The 24052-nt window shown below is 37.2% G+C and overlaps 2 protein-coding genes across 5 annotated transcripts in view; both read right to left on the bottom strand.

The window, feature by feature from the left end:
• LOC114601318 (aspartyl/asparaginyl beta-hydroxylase-like) overlaps positions 1-24052 on the bottom strand; it is a 58764-nt gene that overhangs the window by 18365 nt on the left and 16347 nt on the right. For 2 of the 4 annotated variants that reach the window (XM_028736865.2, XM_077932976.1), the window contains exons 3-5: positions 23829-23873; positions 21472-21540; positions 12729-17802 (exon numbers count right to left, since the gene is read on the bottom strand). In XM_028736865.2, coding sequence (XP_028592698.1) covers positions 17561-17802; positions 21472-21540; positions 23829-23873 — 356 coding nt within the window. In that variant the 3' untranslated portion in view covers positions 12729-17560. Of the gene's footprint in view, positions 1-559; positions 707-1633; positions 1715-4012; positions 4103-12728; positions 17803-21471; positions 21541-23828; positions 23874-24052 lie in introns of those variants that run through there. The other 2 variants (XM_077932975.1, XM_077932977.1) reach the window with 2 other exon arrangements.
• On the bottom strand, positions 8583-13081 carry LOC144328774 (uncharacterized). The gene is made up of 3 exons (XM_077933596.1): positions 13063-13081; positions 12729-12773; positions 8583-9245 (listed from the first exon to the last, which is right to left on the bottom strand). The coding sequence occupies exons 1-3, from the start codon at positions 13079-13081 to the stop codon at positions 8899-8901; spliced, it is 411 nt and encodes a 136-aa protein (XP_077789722.1). The 3' UTR covers positions 8583-8898.

The raw sequence follows: 24052 nt of genomic DNA, 5'->3' as shown, positions 1-24052 counted from the left end.
AGACACATATGCTTGGAGTAGACATAATCCTGGAACTAGAATGTAAGGACTGGAGTAGACCACAGAACCATTTCTGCTGTCTTCCAATACTTCTTCTATTGCAAGTGAATTTCCTCATGCCTCCCTGCATCTTGGTTTGAGCATCATCAATTCAGGTTAAAATGAATCCAGACATACTTCTAAATACTTTGAACACCCTGATAAAACCACAATTTTCAGGATCTTAGGCTTCAGGTTAGATGTATGCCTAAATACAAGAACATGGGAGAAATTCATGCATGAGAGGGGGAAGGCAGAAGGAAGGGCACACATGATGCTGCAGTCTTCTTCCATTCACTAAACTTTCCTTCCAATGATGTCCAAACTGGGTCACAATACAGTATACAAGTCATTTAAAACAGACTTGATCACATACTATGTTTGACTGAACTGAATGAACTCAAAGACATATATTTATTCCATAAAAGCCTAAGTAAAATATCTCACCACCTTCTTAATCTCTTTCAAAAAAAGAAAAAGAAAGGAAAAACATGCTGAATACTCTTAATATTTCAGGTACCTTCATAGAAAGATTCTGGTGTTTCTAATACTTCTGGCACTTTATCTTCAAGGTCTTCATCATAGACATCCTGTTCTGTGGGAACTTCAGGTATTTCACTATTCTCCTCCTGAAAATCTGTTTCTTCATCCGCTTCATTTATTTTTTCTTAAAATGTTAGAAAAACAGCATATCAACAGAACAGTCTCAATTGCATTCTGTAATCACCGCCCTTCTAAACAGATCATTGGTACAATCCAAACACATTTAAGGCCCACTGGGTTGAATCCAGATGGAATTTTGCTAACTGGATGCTCCCACTGGAGGAAGGGGACACCATTTTTTGAGACACCCCCCCCTTCCTCAGACAGCTCTCTGTGCACCTTGAAAATCTGTCCCAGAGTATTAGGAGACCCTGAAGAACAGTATGGGAAGTTGCACAGGGGACTACTTGGTCATTTATTATTATTATTACATTTATTTCCTTCAAGGAACTCCAGAAAGCTACACAGTTCTCCCCCTCTTCATGCTATCCTCACAACAACCCTGTGTGGTAGGCTAGGCTGAGAGACAGTGACTGGTCCGCAGTCCTCCAGTGAGCTTCATAGCATAGTGGGGATTTGAACCCTGGTCTTCTAGGTGCTGCCAAAAATCATCTTCTTCCCCTTTTGCCAGCAGGAGCATCCAGTAAAGTGGAATGAAAGCCTCTGCTGGAGTGGAGTCCCATCTGCAAATGAAGGAGCCTTTCTGTTTGTGGAGGGAAATGTCCACATCCAACCCACTAGTTTAAAATTACTCCTTTCACAGAAACCAGTGGATCTTAAGAGTGCTTAGCTCTGATATTGTGCCTTAAGCATTTACTGTTATTATGGGATAATTCTATAAACTGGTATCATTGGACAAACACGTGAGGGGCAGGTCATTAGCCACTACAGTCATTATTCCATTTTGGAAAGCAAACAGTTTTTTCCAACCAGCAGCAAAAATGTTTTGAAAGATCGGTAACTAGCTACATACATTTTTTAACTGATCAAAATAATTGATTAGTTCTAAAATTTCTTTTTAGAAGTTCATGGACAAAGTATTCATTCATACCAAACTCTGATTCAAGAACTTGACGTAGCAAAGTGTCCATTTCATCTTCCTCTTCTGGTTCTGCTTCAGCACTCTTGTGTTCTACATTATTTTAGAGAATACATCAAAGGTCAGCAGAAAGAAGAGACTGAACTCAAAAACCAGAAAACAAATACTTTTAGGGAAAGTGAGCATGTTTCCCTATGGACTTGGTAAACATGATATATGGCATTTTTATTCAGGCTTTTTTCATATACAGGTGACTCCCCACTTACACAGGGGAGCCTGTGCTGGCCCTCTGCACCCATAAATGAAATGCCCTTAAGTGGGAAGCAACCCACTGCACCTCTGACTCACCAGGAGACCCTCCCAGAGCTCAAAGAGGACATCCTTTTTGGGCTCCAGGGAAGGTCTCCCTGCAAGCTGGAGGCACAGCAGGGCTTTGTTGAGGCCCTTCAGGTCTCTTCCCCTACTTCTGGGTTCCTGATACCATGCATATGCGCAGTCACACATGACGTGAACATGCATAAGTGGGGTGGTGCCTGTACATTTCACAAACATGTACCCAAGCTGGTGGACTCTCCTTCATTGAAGGTTTTTAAACAGAGATTGGATGGCTATCTGTCAGGGATTTTTTGAGCTGTGATTCCTGCATTGCAGCACTGGACTAGATAACCATTGGTTATCTATGATTCTGTAATTCCATAAAATAACAGTATGAGACTATAGTTAAGCACAAGGCTATAGTACAACACTTTGAGGGTTGTTGTTGTTGTTTTACAGCCAAACAGTGTATACATTTTGTAAAATAAAATGAATCTAGTAGGGATGGACTAAGCATTCCACATTACTGTCCACGAGTGAATAGGAGTTGGAATCCAACATCTGAATGCCATAGGTTAGTCACCTCTAAGTTTAAATAATTTGAAACTATCCATCATGCATAACAGTGCATCTTCCATGAGCTTGGAGTATGGGGTAGAGTCTGCTATGCTGAACTATCTAGACTCCTGAGGATCTTAGCTTTCCTTTTTAGATAAAGCACTTTTGCAGCCCTCATGGCAATGAAAATGTTTGAATATGAGCAAGCACAGCCTGCAAGGTTTTATCATACAAAGGTAGACTTCAGGCTTCTGGAATCTACATTGTTTTTTATTAGAACCCCAAGGTCCACAACCTAGAATTAGAGCAACAATGGGAGCTTATGAAGCAGAACGAATTACTTATTCTACCACAAGAGCAATATATTGGTAAAACCTACACAGAGAAGTACAAATCTACAGCCAAGTTAATATGGATCTCGGATTTTTGACATTTATGTTGCTTATTATATACTGCATTGTATTGTTTTGTTGCACATTGCCCTGTGGCCATTTTTGGCACTGGGCAGTATAGAAATTTCTCAAATATCAGTGGGATGTACATATTGCAAGAAGATTTCCAAGTACTAGGAAACTTGCATATTGTTTTAAGTGTCTTTAAAATATTTAATCTGGACCCACTCCATTATAGAAAATACTCATTTCTTTTTACAATACTCAATGCCTGAAATGAAGAAAAATAATTGTCATGCAAAGAGTGGTAAAAAATAAATAAATAAATAAATGCACTGGCATATGTATACAGTGTAACAGAAAGCTGTTTAGGGTGTTTATACAGTTCAATCCCTGTTATAAAGAACTCTAGTAAAGAAACTACTTTTAATATTTCAAGCTAATTAATATTTTATTTGAAAAGTTTTAAAGGTTATATGGAGAATCTAGTCTATTAAATGAATATACATCCAAAGATGAATTCAATAGCTATTTTATTTTGGGGTGCAGTCCAACAGTGTTCATCTGCCAGGGGGGACCAACACTGCTGGTGGAACAGATGCAACCTTCCCCCTATACCCCCCAAAATCTGTTCTGGAGCGCTGTAGAGAAGTTGGGGTATGGGCATGGTGCTTCAGGGAAGAGGCAAGGAAGGAGAAGTCCACTCACATGACATTGGATGCCACCCTCTGTTTTTATCTTTTCTGATTTGGGGCATATTTTCATATAATGTTTACTTCCCTGAGAGATGAGTTCAGAATGATTTTGTGTAAATGTGCTGGTGAAGTACACACAACAATTCATGAACCAGAAACTAGGTTTGTCCTGCTGACTAATCTTTCATGAAAGATCTAAATAGAAAGAAATTCAATGTGACATTATGCATATCGCTACCTCAATGGAACCATTCTGAAAGCACTCCCATAGTGTTAACAGTATGGAAGAGGGTTTGCAATACGACAAGATTTGCAAACCTCTCATTGAGGACAAGTTGCTGTAGAGCAGATGCTGTAAAGCTTTTACCATCCAAAAAGATAGGCAAGACCGGAGTTTATTTTTCTATGACTTAGTTTGCATGAGAACCTACCTGCTCTCCCATGTGGCTCCTCTGTAGGTTGGGTAACCTCTTCAGCATCTCTTGGCTTTTGCTGTTCTGGGACAGATCTTTCTTTAAGTCCTGCATTGTTTAGTTATAAAGTTAACTTTAGCCTTTCTGGTTCAACATTTTGGCTTTCTTAGGTATCACTGAGATAATGACAAGGGGTTGAATCCAAACTTAGAAAGACTGTAACGGCTCCTTCCATTTACGCTTTTGATCCAGTGGAGGGATCATGCTGAGGGAAGAGGGAAGAGGAAACGTCCACTCATCCCTGATTTCCCTGTAACCCCACACAATAATATTTTTTCAGAGGGCTTTAAGGGAAGGAAAGAGGAATTGCCACCTTCCCCTTCTGTCTGTGAAGGAGTCCCCTGATCAGAACTCTGCTCAAAGGAGTCTCCCACCATGGGGAGCAAAGTCTGGATCCAAGCCCACAAATCTAAAGACTACCAAAAAGGAGAATACACACTACACACAGCCTACAGAAGTACCACATTGTATTTCAAAGTCCAACATTTTTTCATTTTTTAAAACCAGTTTTTGGAGCCTGTTGCAGCATCTTCTTAAAGGTAAACTTCTCTGTATGAACTGGTTTCATTTCCAGCTGCCTTTAAATCAGTTTCCTTTTACCAAAACCCAAAGTTGCTCTGTAAATATGGGGTTATGGGCTGCTTCAAGGAAATCTCTCCAAATGCTGCTGTGAACTTATATGTGTCTCTGGATGGCACTCTTAAATTTTAATTACATAGAGCATCAAAAGATAGTACTACAAACATCAGGGCCACTTCTTCTAAAATATATACAGTATTTAGTTGTTAAGCAGAAGCCAAAGGTGGATTTGGGATAGTAGCTGTTTCCAAATGAAGGTTGAAGCTCTTCTCTGTTCCTAACCCTTCACCCTTGCTTCATTCCTTATTTAAACCCCCACCCCACACACCAACACCTCCCCTATCCAGTATAGAGATCATTACCATTGATGAAACAAGAAGAACTGGCTTGGGGTAAAGGGAAGAAGAATGAAGTGAAGCAATGTATGTCTAATGAAAATACTGCTTCCCACTCAAAGCCAGCTCATGGGTAGAGGAGGAAGGTATCTTTCCAAGGTTAAGATTCTAGACTGAGGGGCTCAGGGGGAAGAGTGAAAACGATGTCTCAACCTCTCTTTCCCCTAAACTGTTTCTGAGGACCTTCTCCATGGCACACTTTTGAGAGTGAAAGATAGGAAGAGCTAATCTATACATTATACAGAATAAGGCAGCATACGAATAGAATTCTGGATTGTACTACTTCAGATTACAGGCAGAAAAAAGGGAGGCAATATATTTTGAATGCTTCCACATGTAAAATGCTCCTGACATACAATTAATAGATTTTGCACCACTAAAAACAAACATGTTTTTCTAGCTAGAAGTAGTATAAATTAGCGGCATTTCCATCAAATGACTAAACCAGTGATAAGAGAACCTGTGGCTCTCCAAATGTTGCATTGTAGTTCCTTTAAGTTCTAATCAATATGGCTAATAGTTGTGGGGGAACCACAGTTTCCTTTCCCTGATCTAAATAATGGATGTAAACATTTTTCAAATGGGAGACAGGTTACAGATCTTGACCTGTCAAATCCAAATACCATGCTACAATCTTATCATTTAGCATCTTTGGTCAAGACAATTCCTCAAAATTCATATTCGGCATGAACTTGACCACATTGGCAATATTCCATCAATACTGCACAACAAAGCAAAGAAAATCATGAGTGGGCTCAGTAAGAAAGGCCTGCACATCTACAGTGATCATTGTCCACTTCAAGAAAATGGAATTTGATGGACTCATTTTTATCCATTGCAATTTTAAAGTAAAGGGAAGCATTTCTGAGCAGTGTTTTTAACATATCTTCTGTAGCATTTATAAGTTTACAAACTGCTAGTATAGTCCACCAAAACCTTTGGTGCAACCCTTACTGCAGTAAACAGAAGCGGCATAAAAGAACATCCATAATTTTCTGGTGGATTATGTCATAGAGAACAGGGCACTCTGTGATTTTACTAAATGGACACTAAGGTTGCAATCCTACTCACACCCATGTTAGAGTAATTCCCTTTGAGCATAAAGAGCTTTACTTCTGAGTAAATGTATATAGAATTGCACTGTCAGTTTCTTCATTCTTCTTTCAGAACAAACTGGTACATTAAACTTTATTGGAAAGGGAATATTACTGTAAACTCATTTCATACAAGAATGTGCATGGTTTTGATGATTTTCTGTATGTAGAATTGCAAAATAGTTTCTCAAAAAATTCAACCTGTATATTTCAATCCAAAATAAAGTAAAATATGAACTACCCTAAAAGTTGCCATGAACTAGATGTAGCATCTAAATGGTACACACTCAGTCTTCATGTTGCTGAATCTTCATTTGTTAGAGGTAAAGATCAAATTATTAATATTTATTAAATTGCTATACCACCTTTCATCCAAAGATCACAGGGCAGTTCACAACACACACAAAACAAAACAAAACAAAAACCAAATAACAAAACAAAACCCCTCCCACAAACACATTTAAAAGGCCATGGAATGCTGATCAGCCAGAGGCCTGGTTGTAGAGAAATGTTTTCACCTAGCACCTAAAGATATGTAATGAAGGCGCCAGATGAGCCTTCCTCAAAGAGCATTCCACAAACAGGAAGACTGCAAGGAAAAGGCCTGTTCTCATGTTGTCACTCTTCTGACCTTTTGTGGAGAAGGCACATAAAGAAGGGCCTTAGATGATTATTACAGGGTCCAGGTCAGTTCATATGGGGGAGAGGCAGTCCTTAATGTCTGTAACCATAAATTCTGTACATCCACACCATTCAGATGCAGTACCATATGTACAGATGTTGAGGTAAGCAGGAAGGTCTCACGCCACATGGAGTTTTTCATTCTCAGAAACATATAAATAAGCCAGAAGTTCCATGTCCACCCTGGTCCTCAGGCCCCATAATACTGCTTTGCAGGAACCTGTCTTTGTGGACAAATTGTAACACTAATCAATGCGTTTATGTACTACCTATGTGTGCTATAGGCACAAATCCCCTTTGCTATACGGAAAAGTGACAGTCTGACCTTTGCTGACGGAATATCAATCTCAGCTGAATGAGAAATTGTTAGACCCACTCATATCAGTTTGGAGAGAAACTTGCCTTGATTGTGAATGGGCTGAGTCCACCTACACTTTTCTGGATTTTCTTTTTTTTAAAAACTCAGGCTTCTCATAAACATCATTCAAAGCTTGGAAACATCTAAAAGCTCCCCAATCACCAGCTCATTTGCCAGTCTCTTCTCTTTCCTAAAAGCTTTCCCAAAATGTAAGCTGGAGGTGGAAGGGAAAACAGCAGCACCTGAAATTTGCAAAACCCAAGGGCTCTACCTAAATTTGATTACTCATGCAGAGCATTATAAGCTAAGGGGTGAGAAGCGACAGAATAGAGTTGGGTTGGCTCACAACGAAAGGATAGAAGCCATTTACATTGGGAGATTAATTTCCAACTTCCACCACCCTTTAAAATTTTTTATCTAGCTATAAACTGATCAACCCAAATATATAACCCCTGGTATTAGGGAAGTGCTGGTATTTTATTATTGTATTCTACGCTTTGTTCCCCACTCATCTCTCTGCCATTCAAGTATGTTACTATAGCGTGTATCCACTATTTCATGCAATAGTTCACACAAAAGTGAAAATTTGACAATGGGATGCAAATACATAATCCAATGTACATTTCAGAAAACATGGAAGAGATGGTCCCAGAAAAACCCACACAGATGTCTAAAATTTAAATTGCATAGGTTTTTTCACATGATCAAGTAAAGCATTATATCTCATGAGAATTCTAAATGTGTTGTATTACTGAAAAACAAGGCTAAAATATGTTGCTTTTATTTTTGTGTCAAAATTGTACTTTGTCACCCATATATGAGTATTTCTTGTGGTAAGACCAGAGACACAAAGAGCTACACAACCATATATTTTCAAACCTTGCACTGATCATAGCACATATACCAATGTCTGTTCAGCCCCAAATTTCCTAGATTTCCCCCTCGCCCCAAATACTTTTTGACACAGTATTCTCCATGTCAAGATAAAAACAGCAAATGGACTTATTCCAAATATCATTTTGGAAAAGATTATATTCAAGGTTTATTTAAAAACATATATAATAGTATGTCCTACTTTCTACCCAACAGGAAACAAAACCAGTGCAGTCTGTAAAATGCAAACAGAGGGGGTAGCAATGAAGGTATAATTTGTAGGAAATGTTCTTACTTATTTTACACCTGTTCTTCACTTTTTTTCATTGCTCCATTTGAGCTTTCATTCTTCCATGTATTTATTTTCTGAATGGTTGAAAAAGATGTGTTTTGTTGCACTTTCTAGAGTGATATGCATATTGATAAGATTTTCCATCGTTCCAAGTGTATAAATTGGATCATGTTCATTGAACACAAAAAAATTTGAAAACTAGTCTACCTTATTTCCCCCTAATACTTCTACTTCCCAGTGTAAAACAACACTTACAAATATTTCAGTGTTTTATTTTTGTATTAGCCTTATGTGTGACATACTGAGTACCAAAAACATTCCATTATATAAATGATCTCAGTACAAAAGAATGTACAAGACATTATCAGACATACTATGTACAAATTGGAATTTCATAGCAGTCTATCTTATTTCATGCTTACAATTTCATACATATTCTAAGGCTGTTTGTGCAAATGATTCTGTCATCTTGTTTACTCTAACAAGCTAAAGACAAATTGCCTTAGTGGTGCTATATTACATTCTCGTGCTATCAGTTCTAACTGAAGCAACATTCAGATATGAAAATAGTATCATTTTACTTTTTTCCTCTTCTCTTCATCCTTTGCTGAGCTATCAGATGCTTTAGAAAGGGCTTTAGCTGTTTTTTTAATTTCTTTCTCTTTGCCACTAGCTGATTCTTTTATCTCTTTATTTTTAAGATTCTTGTCTAACCCTGATCTCTCCTTTTCACCTCTCCTGTCTCGCTTAACCTTTTCAGATTCTTTTTTGGATTTATCATCAGCAACTTTCTTATCCTTTCTCTCCAAGTCATCAACTTTCTTCTTGGTTTTTTTCCTCTCTTCATCTTTGGTTTCCTTCTTTCCTTCTTGCTTCTCTTTCAATTTCTTGGCTGGTTCTTTGATCTCTTTTATTTTTTCTATTTTCCCATTTGAAAAAGGGGACATGTTCATTAAGGAACACACATCAAGACACTGGATATTAGTAAACCAAACTCACATTCCAACTTCACATCACAAATTCATAGTTGCAATTCAAAAGAACTTGATCACACAGTATTAGTACTGTCAAAAGAATTGCAGGTAGCAATCCCTACTTGGGATGTGCCATGGGAAATAACTTTCTATTTTATAGGGCTTCCCCAAACTTATTCTTCAGCATCAGATGAAAACTGTTCTATTTCCCCAACTTTAACAGTATCTAAACTAGTTCTCCTATTTCAAGGGGTTTATGTATTGTAAGTGGCCTTAGAGAAACTGACGTATACATTTCTTAATTAAATATGTTAAAAGAATTTTAAATTGCCTGAAAAATGATTCGGCTGCCAGCTTTTTAAAAAACATCATGCTACCTGATGAGCTACTAAATAAAATTAGAAAAGAGACACACTGTTAAATAGAAATCAAGGACTATAAAATGTATTTGCCTATTTTACAAGAGGTCTATAGCTGGCATAACCTCCTTATAATGTATCTAAAATTTGCATATCCAACACTGCCATCTTGCTCATGCTACAGACTTTGGCTTGCACAGTGAAACTTCCCCTTCCTCTCCTGTAGCTCCCTCAAAATCTGTTTGAGAGGATTGGGGGACCCTCCAAAGCACATTTTGGGGGTGCACAGGGAAAGGAGAGGCAAGTAAAAGTCCCACTGTGCAAGCAGAAGTGTGTTCACTCAGCTTTGATACAATCCATGGATTTTGAGGGGTTGGGGATATCGTAAAAGAGAGGAAGCAGTTCAAACATACGCTGAATTAAATTTGCATACTTTAAAGTCAGGGGTGGGGAAGCTGTGGCTGGAATGATGGAAGCTGTAGTTCAACAATTTCTGGAGGGCCACAGATTCCCCATCCCTACTTCAATCATTCTGCTACTGTACTTTTTACATCTGCTTGGTCTTTTCTCTTAAGATCTCCTTGACCTCTGCCCTTATGCAAAGGGCAGTGCTATCTGCTATCCTGTACTCATAGGGCTGGATCATTGAACTAACAGAAAACATGACTAATCTCAATTCACAAATGCTAAAACCAGTGCTTTTTTTCCTTTAAAAAAATGTTTAGGGGTATTCTCATTTTCCTACTCATATTGAAATACTGCCCCTCAATGAGGCCAAACTTAGATTCACAAAATGTTTAGGGGTATGCATACCCCTGCGTCCCCCCAGAAAAAAAACACTGGCTAAAACTATGCATGATGTTACATATATTTGAAAAAGATAAGTGAAAAACAAAGTTAGGCACCCCTAGGCGAGTACTGCAACTCATTTGAAGTTAAATGGTTGTGACCCCATAAAACAGAAATGAGGAATTTGTGCATGCCCACAACTCCCATCATCCCTGACTCTTGGGCCATGCTGGTTGGAACTAAAATCCATCAACATTCGGAGGATGACAGCTTCCCCCACCCGTTTTATAGGCTAATTTTAGAAATGTTAAACTGACTCCAGAGGTCATGATTTGTAAAGAAGACACTGCATGGAGTATTTCCATTGTGCTGTAAACACAAGATAAAAATAAGATCCTACTGAAAACACCTGATTTTAATGATGACCATCATGTAGATGATTTTTTATTAGAGGCCAAAAATACTATATCGTTATAAAATGGTTTTAAAATAGTTTAGAAAGTTATATATGCAGAGACTTATGAAAATGATTGAGTCACACAAATGTGCATTCAGTTTGCAATTAAAACTGACAATATTATTTCAATAGATTAAAACTGAAATAGATCTGAAGTATTGTAGCTGCCTTTATTTAAAAAAAATATGCTGATACCATAATTAGTGTTTTAATTACATGACAAAAATGCCACTTCAGGTAAAACTCAAATCCAATCAAGTACTAGCTAATATGGAAAAGAAAACCACCAACACACATGCAGGCATTTCTGAATTAAATATTCAGGAAATTATTAGGAAACATGGGGGAGGGAGGATCTGCAGACTGGGGCAAGAATTAAGAACCTGCCCAAAATTTCCCCATTAGGTAATTACCTCTCCTCTTGCAGCCAAACTCTAATGTTAGAAGTAATTTTGGGGAAAGGGAGGATTCAGGAGGTTCAGGTGGGGTAAAAGCACCCTTCTAGCTGGCCTTTCCTTCCAATATGTTCTCCAGCTCACATTCTCCAGCAATTGTGAGATAGAGAACAAACATTTGCTAAACGTTATTTAGTCCACTCTTCCCAACAAGGCCTTTTCTTCTACACCTGTTTTTTTAAAAAAAAATTGCGAAAGATGATTACAATAAAATATCGAGTGATCTGCAATCCCTCTACCATGAATGGAAATACGAGCAATGCATTTGGAATAAAAAAAATTTAAGATTAGCATTACTAACTTGTTGGGTTCAGAGCATGGTTAATGCTTCATTGCATGAGGAAATGGTTTCTCCTGCCTTGAAAGAGGCAGTGGTACAACCGCTCCTAAAGAAACTGGCTCTGGGCCCCTTAGACTGGAATAACTACTGACCAGTTGCAAATACCTCCTTTTTGAAGGAAGGTGGTGGAGAGGACTGTGGTGGATGATTTTAGTTTATTGCTGATTTTGCTTTTTAAAAAAGTTCTTAATAGTTGTTGTTAACTGGTTTAACCAATAATTTTATTCTTTTATTCTTTTTGTACACTGCTTTAAGATATTTCACAGTGTATAAAATTTAGAAATAAATAAATAAAGCCCTGAGAATAAAAAGACTATGATATTACAATGAAACATAAAAAGGGAGCATTTCTCCTTCAACAGGAAGACACGAACTGTAATTAAGAAAGGCCCAGCATATTTTGAGCAGAATGCTTGGGGTAACAATATGTAAACCATATAGTATTTCATATGCCATGCACATTGTAGAAGCCTTATCTATCCAAATGATTGAATTCTTTGCCCAAAGGCGTTGATCCAAAGGCGTGCACTCAGTGATCAGAAATTCTCATGCATCACTGGGAAAATTCAGCTAGAATTCTGCTAGTTAGATATTTGATAAGAAAGACTGAATATAGCATCCTATTTTTCCTTCCCAGACAGTTGACTAGTAGGAATCCAATCTTTATATTTGCCCCTGGATGCACATGCCTTGTCCCAAATCCTACAGAATCGCATGCACTGCATCAATTTGCACACAGGATTCTTCATCCAGCAGGAGAAATATGCAGATCCACACACACACATAGCCTGCAGCTGGATTAGAAATTAAGTTTTTAAAGTACTGTAGATCTAATTATGTAGGATGCTGAAGAGCACCCAAAACTAATGCTGTTTTTTTTGTTCAGTACATTTTGAATGTGAAATCACACTGGTACGAACTGCATCCAGAATTAGTAGACACATTTAACAAGATGGTAAAACACATGCATTTCAGGCATTCATAATCAGTGTGCACAAGAGGTCACTAATGCTCCAGTAGCAAAGTACCTTTGACTTTAGCCTTTCTCTTGGCAACCCCTCCTGGTGGTTCCCCTGATTATCATAAGATGAAAACAAGTTACAAACATTATTTTAAGTCTTTAAGATGCTATACACATGGGGGGAGGGGAGAGAGATGACCCAGTATAAAACAGCACCAAAATTACATCAGACCTTAAAAAATACTTAGACCTGACTGTTCTGTTTTCTGGAAGTGTTCCATTAAACAAAGCTTTCAAAATAAGCCATACACAGGTATAATAGGCCCAGTCTCTCTCATTTCATCAAATATGAAAGCTGTAATTGGTAAGGTCACAGGAAAGGACCATTTCTATAGCAGTACCCCAGTAACGAAATTCCATTCTGATGAGAGGGTGGTAAATACATTTTATTCCATTAGACTTTTAGTGTATTGCAATCTTGTTATCTATGGTCTTATTTTATTTGCTTTTATTCTGGCTTTTAAAGCTCTCCAGTTTGGGGAGCTCTATTAGTCATCACCATCTCAATTGATCCGAGAACAGCATCTCTCTCTCTCTCTCTCTCTCTCTCTCTCTCTGTGTGTGTGTGTGTGTGTGTGTGTGTGTGTGTGTGTCTAATGGGAAAAAATCAGTAATACTGTTGTATGGGTTTTCTAACTGGTGGTTCTCAAAGAGAAAGTGAAAGATGTATCGCAAAAACAAAGAGAATTCCAAATAGGATTTTTTCATTGGTAATTGGCTCATAAGCTAAACTATCAATTATGAAAAAGTGCTGTTTGGATTATGTAACACCAAGTATGGGAAAGCATAAACTAATAGGATGCTATCTTATGCTTTAATATTTTATCTGTTTCCAAACATATGGATTCATGTGAAAGAATCTTCCGTACCTAAGTATGGCATACATTAGTTCAGTGGAACATTTTGTGGCCATGTTACTATAAGACTTAAATTAAGGAACACTTGAGTCACAAAACTTTTTAAATGACTTCACTTTGCAGAAAAAAGAAACATGTTTAAAAAATTGTTACATCACAAAAATGAAAGCTTGTTTCCCCCCAGTATGAATATCCTTTACTCTTACTTATTTTATGAATGATATTTGTATTCAGCATATATTACTAGACTAAAACTACCACAATTGATGCATTTGGAATATCATACTTCAGCTTAATAATCCAAAGTTGAACAAGGTTCACACACTTGCACAGAGCCACTTCACTCTTTCCTTTGTGCAAGTGGGGAAGCAAGCTAGGAAGATTTCTATTATGTCCAAACTAAGAAACAACGGTTAATGGCTCCAAATGAAGACCTCATATTGAGCAAACTTTAAAACATGTATTTAAACTTTAAAACATGTATTTATATCCTGGCTTGGTAGGAAACTAAAGCTAGTTAAAACTTTCTAAACTCAGATGCAACAGAAAACCATGTGTAACTGCTGCTGAGGTAGACAAAGTTCAAAATGCTATAGTGAAGTGGGTCATGAACAAATGCAGGTACTAACCATATAAAAGGAGATTTGGGACTGGTTTTCCAAATGAACAAGAACTATTACTTCTGAATACTAACGTCTACTCCTAAACATGCTACCTGGCTGTCTTAGTTGGTAAATTGAGGCAGATTGGCTCCCTGCCTTAGCTGACTGGGAACTACCATTCAGCTCCTTCCTTCCCCAAAGTGCCTACTGCAATGACCATTCTACCTTGTCACCGCATAACTTCATTATTCAACCAGTTCTCAAATTACAGAGTGCAAGAGTGTGAATGGGTTGATATTTGAGCTTGCCTGTTTTCTTCTTCCTTCCATTTGATACATGTACCTGAGACTGAAGACATTATTTTAAACTGAAAACCATCTTGAGTGCTTTGGTAGGAAGGTGGAGCATAAAGATAAAATAAAATAACAAGCATGGTGATTGAAAGAAGATTTCAAAATACTGTACTAGATATAAACTGTAGATCTAAACTGAAAAGATCCAGTGATATGCTATTAAGTTACTGGTTTCTTTTGAATATCATGCTCTCAAAGACCTTAGCAAGCTGTGAAGATAAGCCCATAAAAGTTAATAGCCTACAAAAATAATTACTAAGTCTGGTTTTTATTCATAGGAGTAGCACTCTGGTCCCACCTCTTCTAGTCCTCTTTTATGAATAAGAAGCAGGCAAGCAATAAATGTAGGCTAGTAATATAGCAGGCTAACATAGCCTCCTCTGCCCGCCTGCTTATTTTTATGCTGGGTGCAAAGGAAAAATAGCCTCACAGAAGATGCCTCCTCCCAATTTTCAGTAATCCCCCTCTTCCCACTTAATCTGGCGTGTCACAGCCTACTCCATTCAGCAATGTACACCTCAGGAAAAACTTTTGTAGGGACAAAGAGAGAGAGAAGTCACCTTTCACCCATCCTCTTCCACCAGCATTTCTCTGGATTCAAACCTATATGATTTCCCTTTATTTCCTTTTTATACAAAAAGCAAAAAACAAATGAACTTTAGATCAGATCATAAACAAGGTTACCTCAAACATGATTGAAGTTTTACCATTTCATCACCAAAGGAATGTGGAAGTGGTATTAAAGGTCCAGAAGTTTTAAAAACATTGGGCAATAAAAAAACAAACTTGTTAACAAAGCATTCAGACAAGCAAATCTTACGAATACATTTTTTTAAAAGACAATCACTAATCTAGTCCCTGAAATAAACTCCACAGCTGAACCATTATTGCTATTATATAATAGAATACAAATTTTGTTTAACATCTATTTATATGGTCCTGCTCAGATGTTTATAACTGTGAAACCCATTTCCAATAAGAATTAAATTTTAGCCACCAATAATAAAGGGTCTGAAATCTGTTATATTATAGCCTTGGGTCAGCTATAGCAATCTATTATTTTAGAAGAGCCTGAAGTTTAGCAAAATAAATAAAACCAATGAAATCTCCACTTCCTCACCTTTGCTTCAAAACTGAAACAATTGTTCAAATTACGTACCCCACCCCACCACAAAGAACAGAAAAGGCAACTGAAAAGAAAATGAAATTTCTTGCTGAACATCTGGTGACAAAAGGACAAAGGCTATGTTTTGCCCCACAAAGCCCCGAGATATTGGTTGCCATTTTATGAGTAACTGCCCTTTTCATCAGTCTCAACTAAATAACTTCTAACTCATACTCTCAGGTATACAAAACTACTTTTAGCGAAGATAACTCCAAACAAATGAAGGTATATTCCTTGCAAGCTCTTCAAGATTTTCAAGTTCTTTTCTTACGATACTGTGGTATCCAAAAGTTATCATTAATTTATTCCACTGTGGCTAAACATACAAAGTATATATCATTTATCAATAAAAAAAACCACTGTTTTAATATATTTCTACAACAGTTATGCCCAACCATTTTACAAGATATGGACTTGCTTTGCATCAGATACAGTTGAGGATGGTCACAGAAATCCAGGGTTCAGCTCAGGTATTTTCATTTGGAACAAATAAAATGCAAAGTGCATCTTCTGCAAATTATTTACACATTGCTGCCTTAGCAAAGAAAGCAGGAGTTTGTGCAAAATGTAAAGTAGCTTTTTCACATTATGTGCTCAATATTATGTCAGGCAAGCTTTGAAAATCCATAGAATTCTTCCTCAGGCTGTAGACTTTACTTGAACACTTTACTTAAACACTCACATTTATGAGTCATGAAAGTTTCTATCAAATGTGCTAATTCTGAGACAAACAGTGCAATTCTATACATATTTATTCAGATGTAAGCTCCATTGAGTTCAATGGTTGCTACTTATAGAAAAGTGTGTAAAGGACTGCAGTCTAAGGTTTGATCAGCAATATCAGATCAAACAAGCCTAAGTATTATTCAGCAGTGTGCATGAAATACAGGCACTAGATTTTATCACACACACACACACACACACACACACACCACAAAATTTTGCACACATATCTGTTCTAGAAGGTTAATTTGCTCCACACAAAGCTGGGCATGGAAACTTGCTGAACTCAGGCATTTGTATAATCAGTCCCTTCACTATGAGATGGGGGGAGGGTGCGGCGGAGCAGAAAAATCAAAAAGCAAATCTGAGTCAGCCATTCAGTTTAGCAAGACATAAAAGACAGTTTGCATTTATCAGCTTTAATTAGTTGAATATTACAGGAGAAATACATATTTACAGGTTCTCGCTTTCAAAAAATGTCCACTAAATTTTTACAAACAAATCTGCCTTTAAGAGATAAAATAGTATATAAAGAAAATAAGAATGAAAGCTTCATTTCAAAATATACAACAATTGCATGCTATTTCTTTCATATAGTAAATGGATTTACTAACATAACAAATTTGAGTAACCTCAGTATTCTGCTCCATAAGTCTGTAAAAGCATGTAATAAATTATAAAATTAAGGAATACTCATCGGTAGCAAATTCAAATAATTTCAGTAATAGTTTTCTTATTTAATGCAATAGTAGGCAGAATCTTAAAATATAAAATATAAATATATACATAATTTGTCAATCATGCCAGAATAGTCTATAGCAATTTAACACTTTATTAGAAAGGTGAATCATTTAAGGGTTAATAGTGTAGGTTACTACCATAGAGCTTGTGCAGGTTAGTGCTAAGAATACACAGCACAAGTTAGTGTAAGAAAGCACAAACTGACACAAAGCCATACAGAAACCAATCATACTACTGAAGACACTTTTGTCTTACCCCAGTCTCTCTCTCAAAAAGGCTTTTTGACAAGTGAATTACATCACATGGCTGATATGTCCATTGAGGGTAAGGGGTTACATCAGGTTTTACCCCAGTAGCCTGTGGCATTTTGATAATTAAACTTGATCCCTGAACTAAAGTCATTGGTTCTGTAAATCCACAATAACACATGTCTTTTTTCCCTGAACCCCTTCATTCTGTGACGTACCATCAACATCATCTGCAGCATCGCTCTCTTCTTCTTCTATGATTTCAAAAGGAGTCATTACATCATAGAGAAATGAGAGGAAACCATAAAACCAATCAGAACTTTCCTCTGCTAAAATATTAAGGACTTCCTCAAGTGAATCAATATTTTCATTATTGCCATCTTTGGTCAAGCCTACACAAGAATAAAAGGAAAGAGAGAGAGAGAGAGAGAAGGTAGCAGTTAGGTGGAAAAAAAGAAACTGAAGTAGAAGGATTTAAGAGAGCCTGTTTCATGATCAGCAATCTAAAACAGTATGGTTAAGAAAATTAGTAAAAAAGAAATGTGAAAGTTTTAATAAGCACCCAAGAAACAAACCATTTGAAGAAATTTAAAAAATATTGACAAAGACATATTCCTACTACTGACCTTGCCAAGATGGTTGATTATTAAAGGCCACTAATGGGGAGAGGATTAAACACATGCTTATGCAAAAAGCAACAAAAGCTGTAGCCTTTCCTCACAGAAAAGGTGCCTCAACAACTTTTGTATCATTTTGTAGTTCATAAATTGCCACAGAATTATATAAAGAGTGTGATCTCTTGATATAGCAGCTCTCTAAGGTAAGAGTTATCCCAAACTGGATGTGCTCCAGCCTGAGCAATTTCCCTAAGAAATTTGGGGAAATTGTTCTACAATCTTTATGAGCACCACTTCAAACACTAGCAGCCTGGTTTCAATGTAATTCAAGTATAGCCCCTCTCTTTTGCATGCATGGCTTCTCTGAAAGTTTTCCCTAATGTTTAATAAATCTAAATAATTCTTCCTGACATTACCGTGTCATTCAAACCCCTCCCATCTTTCCATGTTGCTGGCCTTCTGCATGAAACAGGTAGCATTTCTGAAAATGCCATGTTCCTGCACTTCAACATTCTACCTAGCAAGCTAGCTTTTATTAGAGCATCTCATAACCACTTTTAACAGTTTGTTATTGGTGTAGAAAACTGCCATCTTCTACCCATTATTTACAGTATATGGCAAACCATTCATATCAGGCAGGTGCAAACCCATCACAAACTCCTCTCCCCATACCCTTAATTTGCAAGTCTAGCACTGCCAAAGATCCCCCATTTTTGGAAACATATCCTAAGCACAAAAGCATATTGGTTCAGTAACCAAGAAATGAGACCTTTCTAAAGGATGATTTTGTTGTTGTTGTTTTTCCTTGCAGAATTATATAAAGCAGTGATTGAGAATTAGAAAAACCTTGATCCCCATTATAGCTGCTTATTCCCTTTACTGGGAAAACACTGCTGTCAGATTGCATTTATCTTGGAACTACAGACTGAAGAAGAAAGAAAAGGAGAAAGCAAATGGGTGTCTGTAACCCAAAGCTTGATGTTTTATTATGTTTCGATATATGCTGTAAGCCACCCAGAGTGGCTGGGGAAACCGAGCCAGATGGACGGGGTATAAATAATAAAATTATTATTATTACTACTACAAAAATGAGCAATTAATAAAGTAAGGGTAACACCCCTAAAATCACACCAGCAAGGCTGTTTTAGGAGATGAAGAGATAGACGTACCTTGTGAGGGAGGGCAAAGCTTTCGTTATCCTGCTCATATGAACCAGTCATGGTCATGGACTGGGGAGTATCTGATTTCTAATTACATGTACATCTATGAAACAGTAGCATGATCTTGTCTTTACAACTGTACAGTTCTTTTTTATGTCAGTTTCAAAATAATGTTACCACTAAAGACTAGGCTCCTGAACCAGTAAATTACTGACACCTGCCCAAACAAATCAATATGCATTCTCTCTCTCTCTCTCTCTCTCTCTCTAACACACACACACACACACACACACACAGCTCATCTTATTGTCCAAAGGTCTGCTACTCAAACTTTATGTATTGTTTTTAACATAAAGCCAAAGTTTGGCATGTAAAGGTATTGGGTAAGCATCTTGGTGAACGACTAAATCAGTATTGTTCATATTATTCATATTTAATAGACAAAGTTCTGCAATGTAAATCTTGAAACTGGGGAAAGAATTAATCACAAATAGCAATGATAGCACCTGCCTATTATCACTCCATCACCCCTCAGGGTTTTTTTGGGGGGGTTGTTTATGCTGTATAGGTAATTAGTCGACTCATGAACGGAGGAGATTCGGGGTGTGCCTGAATATATACCGTATTTTTCGCTCTATAAGACACACCAGACCACAAGACGCACCTAGTTTTTGGAGGAGGAAAACAAGAAAAAAAATAATTCTGAATCTCAGAAGCCAGAACAACAAGAGGGATTGCTGTGCAGTGAAAGCAAAGCAGCAATCCCTCTTGCTGTTCTGGTTTCTGGGATAGCTGCGCAGCCTGCATTCGCTCCATAATCATAGAATCATAGAGTTGGAAGAGACCACAAGGGCCATCGAGTCCAACCCCCTGCCAAGCAGGAAACAATAAGACACACACACATTTCCCCTTACTTTTTAGGAGGGAAAAAATGAGTCTTATAGAGCAAAAAATACAGTAGATTTCTATGATATCTGTACATTGTTAAATCACAAGTCAGAATACATAAAAGAAATTTGGGTTAAAGGTTGTACAAGATCAAATGAATTAGGTATCTGAAGACACAGGAATATATTTGCCCAGTGCAGCGACAGAAACTAAATTTATTAAGTTTCCCAGACAAGCTGAAGATCTTAGAGAACATCTGAATGTTAAATCAATATCCCTGTACATAAGGAAGCAACACAGAGCCTTTAAACAGCATGTCAATATAGCATACAAATGCCAAGATATAGATAATTATTTTTATTTGAGAAAGGTCCCAGGACTTGTTCTCTTCTTCTTTTAGTCTTTTCTCCACTTCTATACTTAATATCCCATTCCACTTCCAACCTATGTAATTCCTCCTACTAATCTAGTATTATACTATTCACCTTTACAACCTAGCTATTCAAATCAGGTGCACTATCCTAAGTGCCCTTTTTCCTCACGTCTCACTCTGTAGAATGGCCTTTACAAAGTCCTCATCCTTTTCTGTCTTGTCAATCTTCTGGCTTTTTAGGTATGCCTTGCTACTTTTTCCTCTTGATTTGCCTTATATAGGTCTTCTTTCCAGTTCTACTTCAATTGTATCTTGGGTTATGTGCTTCAGTATGTTTGACAATCAAACTTCACACTTTACATCAGTTCTCATCCCTCTTAAATCTTATGCTTTTCTCTTCTGTTTTCGTTTTCATTGTATACTATTACTGTTTCTCTATATAAAATGGTTCCAGTGCTCTTTTACACCTTTTTCCCTGATGGAACTCAAGGCGGCTTAATAGGCTTAAGGACTTTAGGATTTCTAACCAATGTTTCTCAGGAATCTTTTATACAGGTACCTTAAAAAGTTTTAAATATACAGTGGCGTAGCGTGGGTTGTCAGCACCCGGGGCAAGGCAAGTAATTTGTGCCCCCTAACCCGTGGATTTGCGCCCCTTAACCTGTGGATTTGCGCCCCCTAACCCATGGATTTGCCCTAACCCCAAATGTTGTGCCCGGTGCGGCCAGCCCCCCCTGCACCCCCCACGCTATGCCACTATATATTATCACTTTAAACATTTATCGTATTAAATGTTTCATACTGTATAAGAAAACAACAGGACTACAGGAATACACTGTGCTGTGCAATGTAATTTCACCAATATTAAGCAATTACTGTGATTATTTTAACACTTTGGGTTACTTTTTGTTTAAATATATATATAATAAATAATGATATTGAGAAGTTTTGGAAACCAGATTCATTACTTTAATGCTGCAACAGAAGGTAACGTTTAAGACAGTTTTAGAAGTGTCTACTTGCCTAGCAAAGCCTTGGCATCTTCCACATCAAAATCTCCATCTCCATCAGCATCATAGATCCCAAGTTTTCCTAGAGCAGGGACAGAAAGAAACTAATCTAGTAATCTATTTCTATATTAATCTGTTGAATGTGTGATGGAATGTAGCAAGAAATCATGAGCCTCAACATTCTATAAAAGATGTCATTCCAAAACACAAATGCAAGCTTACTAACTGTTTTGAGATGATATACCTTTTTTCCAAATAAACAAACCAAACTCCTTAAAATATAGCGTACCTTTCTGCAAATCTGAAATCCTTTTGGATTGCTAAATCAGCACTTCATTACTTGTTAGTGTTTAAGGAACTGTAACAATTTTGTATCTGAAATGACTATGCAAGTCAAGTGACACAATGGCTGTAATCCTGCTCCATTCACATTAATGGAAGTTATGGTATTGGCTTTTAATAGGAACAGAATTGCACCTACCAGTTCACTAAATACTATTTATCTAGATTACTGGAATAGTATTTTTAGAAAAAGAAAGAAATAACTCAAAAATCTACTGCTAAGTGCTACATGATGATTGCTTATTAATAAAATTGCCTATCTAATGTCAAAGGTACAATACTTCATAAGCAGCATATCAAACACAACGTTCAATGCATCTGTTTCAGACAGTATATTGGTGTACTCAGGAATAATGCAGATGCATGCAACATAGAAATATTCCTGCTGCTATGGAAATTTGCAATTGCTGCATTTGGGATACTGGCAGAGCCATAGCCCTAAACACTCAAAAGAAATTTAGGCAGAAGCAATTTCAATCAGAGAAATGCATGCCAAGCTGGCTGATACAGCAGATTAATTGCTAGAAAATCCTAAAAACTGGAGAGCATAGTTTGAGCTCATTTTTTGCCACGGCTTATTGAACAAGGCAGAAGCAACAGTCATGCGGAGAAGAAGCTAAAACAGAGTCCTGCCAAGGTGGTTGCTCAAAGGGCATATTTGTTTTATCCCAAACAACAAAAATCAAAATATCCCAGAATGAAACTGAAAATTCTAGCAACACATTCAATTATTATACTGAAAACAATGTAATAAACCAGCACTATAAGAAAGGAAATCTAGCTATGGTTTGGCTTGATGTCTGAGTTGACAAGCCATCATTAAGGAGATTGTTCTGCTTCCAAAGGCCAATATAGCCAGAGACAGGAAAGCAGAGCAGACAGGTGACAAAAGCAGGCAAACAGCTCTAAACCACTTTGATTGATTCTTTGAGTTCAGCTATGCTATGCTCTCAGCTATGCAAACCGTAAGATTTGAAATCTTGCCTAATCAGAACAGATAGTGATTGTGGGTTGCAGCCAGTGTTAATCCTACTCAGCATAGACCCACTGTAATTACTGGACCTATCTAACTTGGGCCCATAAATTTCAAAGAGTATACTGAAAGTATAACTTGGTTAAACACAACCCTGCATAATTTATTTTAATGAATTTATTATGGAATCTTTATAATTATTTAACCTTCCCAGATACTAATATTTTCATGGCTACATTTCAGTTGGAAACAATTACTCATTTCCACATGATGTCAAAACACTGTAATAAATCAGCTAAAATCTGCAATTTAGAGCTCTGAAAAGTCACATTTTGTTCTTAAGGCTCACCGCTTTAAAAATATTTGTAGTCTGGATATTGCATGAATTACACTTTTACACATAGCCAAATCCTCTACCTTCCATTTCACAACTACATGTGGACTTTAACCAAATTAATGGTAGTTGTTGGAAAAGCAGGCAATTGAAATGTCTTCTCACCCACCTGCATCCCTCCGACTTCAATCCTATAGATAATTTTGGCATGAAGTGCAAATAGTTACACCATTTCTATTTGCTCTGAGCTCCAACAGTCTCTAGAATCAAATCAAATGAAGCAAAATGCCCCAAAGCAGCTTCATATAGAGATAAGCAGAGAACAGGCTGCATGCCAGGTGATACCTATATCAGCTTTCCACTCTCATAGGAAAATGGGAAAGTCAACTTAGCCCATACACTTCCCCCAAAGAACATGGAGTTCACGCGATCCAACTCCTACTCCTGAGCTTTTTATTATTTGTACACTTGGAGAATTTGTTTATCTATCAAATGGTTCATAAATTTGGTTAATAAAGAAGTACCAACACTCAACCCTAAAAGAAAGAGTAGCAGCTGAATAAGGTTAAAAATCTGAAAACCACTTAAAGAAAGCAAAGATTGAAGGGTGTAGCAGAAGATAAAATAATGAAGCATATTTTGTTTACTCCAGCAGTATGCCAACAGTCAGGTATTTCAATCCCAAGAAGTATAAGCATAGTTTATTTCTCTATAATCCTACCTTGGAGTACCTCTGACAAGTTATAACGGAAGTCCTTTGCTTTGGCTGCATGCGTGGTAAAAATATAGAAACCATTATTCACATTGTCAAAACCTGAACAGATGAACTACATGATTTACTCTTTAAATCAACACTTTCATGAATATCTGGTGCTTGATAGTGAACAATGAATAAGCACCCGTAATTGTTGAAAGGTTAAATCCAATGTTGCACTAGTGAGGTTT

The sequence above is a fragment of the Podarcis muralis genome, chromosome 8 (assembly GCF_964188315.1).
Source record: "Podarcis muralis chromosome 8, rPodMur119.hap1.1, whole genome shotgun sequence".
NCBI lineage: Eukaryota > Metazoa > Chordata > Lepidosauria > Squamata > Lacertidae > Podarcis > Podarcis muralis.
Note: the sequence above shows the minus strand (reverse complement) of the source record. Positions and strands in the feature narration are given on the sequence as shown.